We start from the raw sequence: 7,827 nt of genomic DNA, 5'->3' as shown, positions 1-7,827 counted from the left end.
AAAAAGTATTTGTTATACAAAAATTATATGATTCGGTAATACAGACGGTAATACAGAAAGATGATCTTGCGATGACGGCGGCACTGAACAAAAAGAGTATGCACTCGTATATACAGAAATATATATATTTTTCTGTCACGTATCTCTCGTAGCCGCAAACGCGGAGAGGAGAGAGAAAGAGAGAAGGAATGCACGTGTGAGCAGGTGCATCGTCATTCGTGCAGATAGATGATCATGGATAATTCGGAATCGGCCGCGTGCGCGTGCTCATTTCGGTGCCGATCTCACTTGCTTCGACGTTTAACGTTGTTGTAAATTTCCGCCTCGAACGCGAGAGATCTAAGCGATAATTTAGCCTGCGCCGTGTGCGATTAAGTGCCGACGTTCTAATGGGATATAATGATCGGCCGTGACGATCGAGAAGAGCCGCGTGTCGATAGGTCGGATCCTCGCGATGCGAAACGCGATGCAAGAAACGAGCCGGATGATTGCGTAAAAACTTGTCCCGGAAATATAAAATGGCGGAATACTAGTCGATTGAACGCGACGTATAATATTAGAAAGAGACAAAAGAAAATAAATAAGAAAATTCCTTAATTGGCATACCGTAGAACGAAACCGTAATACAAGATTGTTAGAGTTTTTGGAACCATCTTTGAATAATTTGTACAATAGTATCTATGTTATTTTTGAAAAAAAGCTAAAAAAAGCTATTTGTTTTATTTATCCTTTCGATTTAGCTATTAAAAAAAAATTAATATTTTTGGAGAGAAATAAATTATCAGTAGCAATTCTATATCTCGATTGGGATTATTTTGCCACTTTTTCATGTTATAAGAGCCTACTATATAAGTATCTAAATAAGACAATAGTAATCAAATTGATCAAATAAATTCTTTATTAAAAAGAAACAAAATAAATATTTTTAATAATAAACTATGTAATTAAATAAATTTTTTGTGGTTACCAACTATTTTGAAAAAACTTTAATGAACAAAAATATTAGAAATCACGCAAAATAAAATACTTAAAAGCAACTTAAAAGCTGCTGCAGTTTTAGATAAAACTTGTATCTAAAACTGCAGCAGAATATGATAAACCATTATAAGATTTATTTGTTTTTTGCATTTGATTTCAGAACGTATTTACGATCACAATTTTTTTGCTGATATTAGCTTTTTTGGCTAATTTTTTAGTTTTTAACTGATGTACAGACATCATTAAGAACCGAGTAATAATTAATCAATCTTTATCGCACGTTGGGACCCCTTCGTCGTTCGTAATTTCTTTCGAGCGTTTTTCGAGAGCAATTAATTCGTTCGTAGATCCGAGGATGATTCGCGTAAGAAAAAAATCGAGGAAATTGTCGGCTGGATAACGTATGCGCTGACACTCTAATCGCGTTTTAATTAACCCCTTCCAGTAGGACGTCGGCGCCGTGCCGACACGGGAGTTATAGATATTTCATTCGAAAATATAGGTTTTAATTTAGCGGCCGCTCGATCAACGTCCGGCCGTTATAAATGGACGCTATGATTGCTCGTTACACCGCTATGCAGAAAAGCGTTCGCCGGGACCGGACGGTTTGGAACTCCCTGGCGAGGAGAGACGATTGCGGCGCAGACAGATTAGCTGCTAGGCTAGCTGAGGTATATTTTAATCGAGTTTCGTGAATTGTTATTATTATTCGATCAGTTATCGATATAACACCGGCGCGAATTTCAAACCTTTCTTAATTTCTTAATTAAATCCTTTTTCATCCTGAATTCTGAATATAGAATTGAGAAAGTATTATTGTCTTGTGTTTTCTAGAGCTTGAACTTTTCGAGAGCTTGAACTTACCGATCGAAGTCTGTGAGTCTCGATGAGTCTCTAAAACCCTTGGCGAACGGATTACTATCGATCTTCAATCTCGTTATCTGCAAGAAACATATTCTTCAAGTTTGATATTTTTTCAAGATTTTATATAATAATATTTAAAATTTTAAAAATTTAGAGAAAAAGATTTTATATTATAAGAAAAGAAATACTTTATTATGGCGCATAAATCTTAATCTGAAGTTACTGCTAATTTTAATATTTTGCATAATAAACTTACAAGTTTGATTTTTGCAAAGCAATTGAAATATATATGAGAATATGAAGATCAAAATAAAAAAATTGTTATATGCTGTTGGCTGACGAAACCTTAGGCCGATATTCATAGCCGATTCTTGTATTTAAAACTGTCTTAATACAATCTTGAGACGTCATAAGCTAATCATAGAACCGTATTAACATCTTAAGATATTAATTATGATAGTTTTAAAATAAGAACAGACTATGAATATCAGCTTTAGTATAGTAACGAAACGTATCACATTATCGTATATTTTCTTTTAAGAGTGAATACATTTTTACGTTTATAACAACATTCTTATGAGCTTGTTATTTAGACTTCATATTCCTTTCTATTAATATTTTATTATTGCATGGTTAAAAATTTTTAATAAATAAAAAATTAAAGAGACTGTCACTTTTGTGTTTTTAATACGGAGTGCGTTTCGATATTCACTGCTAGTGCTGAAAATTTATAGCGCACGTAACGTGTACTGTATAGTTTCAGCACTGGCAGTGAACGTCGGAATGCACCCACGATGAACAGAAGAGTTTTCTTTTTAACACTAGAACCGCGGTTATGCCATTTTTAACTCATCTGATAGTTCTTTTTTTTTAATTAATTTGAAATTGCACGTGAAGCTTTATATTTTTATGACTTTTCATAAATAATGATTATAATTAACTACAAATAATTTTATTTTTATGGTGACCTTTCCTCGTAATCATCCAATAAAAATCCAGATTTACCTTGAACCGAGATTAGATTAATTATGTAACGCGATTTTAATGTTAAGCAATACGAAAAAAGTCGCAGATCTCAAAAACGAATTCGAAAATTATAACTTCAATCTCGCGATGCAAATATTCAGCGATCTATTCGAATGGTTCGTATTTGTTGCGAATTAACGTTGACTATAATCAACTGTGTATTTGACGAGACATCTGAACTCACCAGCTGATTCTGATATGCCGTGACAGCGGTGAAAATGGCCTCCGGAAAGATAAACGTCTTATACTCTTCCTTTTGAAGATCGGTGATGTGCAAGTTGCTGTCATCGGTGTGTCGACAACGAATCAAATGTATCCTCGGCTGATACCTGTGCATCGAGTTCAGTACAATCTGCAACAACGAAAAGATCTTCCGTTTGATTATTGCTCTTCCCAATGGGATTAAGCGCGAAAAATTGATTTCGCGTTCTTTCCTTCAATGAATTCCGTGAGCGGAATTGCGCGGTTTGTATCGCGATACCTCCAATAACAATAAAATACGATTATCACTGCGATCGGCGACGATATTTCGCGCGAACTCACGCCTTAAGTCGCCGATTATCGTAAGTTACCGGGTAATTATTTAGCTTATATGTCTCCGTACTTAATATATTTCGTGTCCAAAGGTGAAACGCCGGGCTCCAGTTATCGCAAGTAGATTATCAACGGAAGGTAGGACGCCTTTACCTTATTCGCCTGACTTTTACGTTTCTAGAAATGGGTCACAGCGGTCCATAGTGTAATCTTCCTAATGGACACGAGAGATAATAAATACAGAGGCAGAGAAAATTTATATATAACGTAGCAACATGGAGTACTCACTATCGTTTAAGCCCGATTCGCTCGGTTCAACGAAAATTCGTTTCGAGCTAAACTTTAACTGCAAGATCCATTCAAAATTAAGCCAGAGCAACATCTTATTATTATCTGTCTCATGTACATTGAGAGAACATGGTTGCAATTATTATAATTCATAGTTATTTTTAATGTACTATACGTATATTTTTTTATAACTAAAATATAATCATTATTGCTAAACATTATAGTAATAATAATTTATACAAAATTGGAAGAAATAAAAGTTGAATCAATAAATACCAAAATGAAAGATTGTACGGATCTTAAAAAAAATTAGAGTTGGATGTTTAAATATTTGAAAGCTGCAATTATTAAAACATTTTTTTGAGATTTTAAAAATTTACGCGATATTGAATATCGAATACAATTTTATTATAATTTTATTATAATTCATTTTATTAGATTATAAAAATGGAGCTCCAATTAAGAACCACAATTATTTTTTACGATGCAATTATAGCCACCGAATATTTTTTTCTCAAATTTTCTAGCAAAAACCTGTGATTCAGGAGATTCTCTTAATTCTCGATATGAGACAAATAGAAATGGAAGCGATCGCGTCTCGTTATTGCGCAAGTTTTTCTCGAATATCTCGAGACTGGCATGTCATTTGGAAAAATCGCGCAGATAGGTGGGTTAAAGTTTCAAGTGAGATTTCCATTTTCGAGAGAGAGAGAGAGAGAGGGGCTCTGTCGCAGGTAGATACCGTAGATAGCGCGCGGCGCTACAGCCGGGGCGAAGTCCCGTATCGATTTCCTGTCCGAAACAATGTGGCGCGACGAAACAAATTCCCCGCGACGGTATCATGTAACGCGCGAGCAACCGCGCGCGCATCGCGTTCCGCGTTACCTCCGCCTTGCCATTTTCGAGGGCAATCCGCGCGACGGGACATACGAAGGTGATTAGAATCGGGGGATGGTTTGGATTAAAATTAACTCCTGAGAGGGAGAAGATAGAGAGAGAGAGACAAAGAGAGTAATTAGACATTGAAGATTAAACGTGATACTCGCATCTTGTGAACCGCAAGAATATCCAAATTGCGCTTTCGAGTCAATTACACAGAGTAAAGCGGCCTTTAGACGATCCATATGATTGTACAATATTTGATGTTACAATATTATAGATCGTCTGGAAGTTCAATATAGTCTCCAAACTCCCTGTAGAAATTTCACGTATTTTTTAAGTAAGACTTTTTTTAGCAATTATTGGACAATTGTATTAACTCTGTCTGTAACCGAAACTATATTTATCGTTAAGTTCCCATTCGAGATGTAACTCTTTGCCTGTAATTACTACGTACAAAAAATGCACAAAATGAATCCATTTACTGAAGAAACACAAGACAATAAGTGGACTACGATAATAACTGAATAGGTGTTTATACAAGTACGTACTTTTCATCAAGAAAACTGCTTCAACCTTTGAATAAAAATTATCAAGTTCAAAGGGCATCAATAATGTTGTACAAAATAATTGTACAACAACATTGAGCATTTATGAGCCAGAGTATTTAGGTCTACGGCGTGTAGAGAGGAATCACAAAATTAAAAGAGATTGTACGTATTACTCGTGCATTAATTTGTATAAATACATTTTTGGAAACAGATGTGGATTCAATAGACCTCGGGACCGTGGACGGTGGGCTAATTACTGAAATCGAGCCGGTCGGACGGGCTCGTTAGCATACATCGGGAATGATCCTAGAACGAGAAGCAGTCTCGCAACAGACGGAGGTGCGAGAGAAAGAGAGAAAAAGGGAGAGTGCGTCGGTAGCCGGACTTATATATTATCGCTAATATGAAATATGGAGGCGGCTGCGGTGCCGCAACTGTTGAGACTTAACGGCTGCAGGTGGCCCGGGAGAGTCTTTGGGCATTTCGGGCCCTTCTCGCCGGCCCTGACTTTTAAGTCCCGTTTGCGCGACCGGCTTCGATTCTCGATTATCCTTGGCTACGCATACATACTTGTGTGCGAGCAAATGGACGCGACGATCACGTATTATACGATTATATATATATATATAAAAGTATGTGTATGTATACAGAGTATTCCGTATAAAGACCGTATCAACGCTTAAGGGTAAAGTCCTGAGACTATTTTAAGACGAAAATCCTAATACTCCAAAAGTTGAGGCTATATATAATTTTTGAATTGTAAGCATTTAGCGAATCATGATGTTGTCTGAAGTGCATGGGTGTGGTTGGCATTTTGCGTTATATCACATTATAATCACCTGAATGTGCGAACTTTAGGTACTCTCTAAATTTGAATCTGGATAGTCACTGATTATCCAGTGGCATACTTCGCACTGGATACTTAGTGAAGTTCAACTAAAAAAGGCAGAAAGTTTGAGCATTACACATCTAAACTACTGATACTTGCATATTAATTTCAATCTCTTAATACAATATTCATTGAATTTATGCACTAAAACAAGGGTAGTTAGATTACATAATTTAGCTAGGTTAGAGATCTCACATTCATTTCATTCATTGATTACCAGTCGCATATTTGCCACTGGTATCAGCGATTATCCACTGATTCAGATTTAGAAAATATCATTCGATAATTTTATATACTTATAATTCGAAATGATCTCTACCTTTAAGTGTTATTACAGTCTTTGCAGTCACTCAGTATCATATATACATATAAACATATACGATCGAGTGCACACGAATATGCATATCTGCGACGGCCGTCCGATAAACCTGTCGTGCGTACGTCCGATCGGATAACTTATTCCGTCGAGCGCGACCAGTTTGGGAACTCGATTATCTCGATTTTCCCGGGAAACATGTATACGAACGATGCTTCATTCGACAAAATTGTCAACGAGCGATGAAAGCAAAACGTCGGCTCTACCGGAATCTCAATCTCCCGTTATCACAGGAACTGTCATGAAAACGCATGTATTCTTGTTTTTCCTATCTGATTTTATAATTCAGTTATAATCGATTCATAATTAACCCTTATGAAGTGTCTTCAGTGAGTACAAATTACGCGTCTTTAAAGTTTATTTATTTCCTTTCGTTACGCGAGATGCGGGAAGACGACTCGATGCGGGCTTGCGTTTTATTCCAGCAAATTGTGTGTCCGTAGGAGTTTACGACACACCGTAGATTACGATCGTAAGAACCTCTCATCGATAGGACGTGCTCTTACTACAATCATCAATGTTCAAGACAAATACACAAATAGCCATGCACGAATACACATTGTGCCAGTGCCGAACACGAGGGAAAATTTATGATGTGCAGCTGACATCTATGTGAAAATATCTATCGAATAAAATCAACTTTTCCACAAAGAGACGAAAAACATCTGGTCTGTAGCGATAATTTTCATGTATTCCGAAATATTTCACGAAGAAAATATTATTTCATAAAATGTCCAAGCATCGAAGATTCAATAAAATTAATATTTTACAAAATTTGAAAAGAAGTAAAAATTGAATAAGTAAATAAGACGAAAACAAGATTATACGTGGATCTTACAAAATTTCTGAGTTATAGATTTAAAGATTTAAAAAACTAAATGATTACAGACTTTATTGTTAAAAATTTACATGATACTTAGTATAGAACGATTTATTGACGGTAAACAATTTAAATTTTTAATATAAAGTTGTTCCTCGAAATTTCCTGTTTTTCCACATTATCGAGTTTCTCGCGTAAAAACATTTTTCCGGAAAAAAGATATCTCGCTTTGCGTGCCGTAAACGACGTGGATACTTTTTCTTCCAGTTCAATCGATTAGAGTCCATTTGTAATAATTAGCCACGAAAGGCTACCGAGAAACCGATCCGCTCTCCGACGTGATTTGCATGTGGCGATTTATCAAAGATCGCGTCATCCACGTAATACATGTTGATAGCGACATTACACGGGCGATTTATTGGCATTTTTCTCCCCATGGATAGATAGTAATCACAACGAAATGCCAGGTCGATCGTTAATCCGAGTCTCAATTAATACAAACGTGTTTCTAGATATATATACTGTATAGAATAGGTATAGATAAAATGGAATATCCTGGTAGCGATTTGTAAAAAAAATTTAAATTTAAATATCTCCACGGAGATGAAAGGCACAGATCAGT

The 7,827-nt window shown here is 35.9% G+C and overlaps 1 protein-coding gene across 1 annotated transcript in view; it reads right to left on the bottom strand.

Moving 5' to 3' along the window:
• The window catches only part of LOC108753389 (T-box transcription factor TBX20-like), a 71,170-nt gene that overhangs the window by 20,050 nt on the left and 43,293 nt on the right, over window positions 1-7,827 (bottom strand). The window contains exons 4-5 of the mRNA XM_018494924.1: window positions 3,053-3,220; window positions 1,843-1,919 (exon numbers count right to left, since the gene is read on the bottom strand). Coding sequence (XP_018350426.1) covers window positions 1,843-1,919; window positions 3,053-3,220 — 245 coding nt within the window. The remainder of the gene's footprint in view (window positions 1-1,842; window positions 1,920-3,052; window positions 3,221-7,827) is intronic.

Source organism: Trachymyrmex septentrionalis, unplaced genomic scaffold (assembly GCF_001594115.1).
Source record: "Trachymyrmex septentrionalis isolate Tsep2-gDNA-1 unplaced genomic scaffold, Tsep1.0 scaffold69, whole genome shotgun sequence".
NCBI lineage: Eukaryota > Metazoa > Arthropoda > Insecta > Hymenoptera > Formicidae > Trachymyrmex > Trachymyrmex septentrionalis.
Note: the sequence above shows the minus strand (reverse complement) of the source record. Positions and strands in the feature narration are given on the sequence as shown.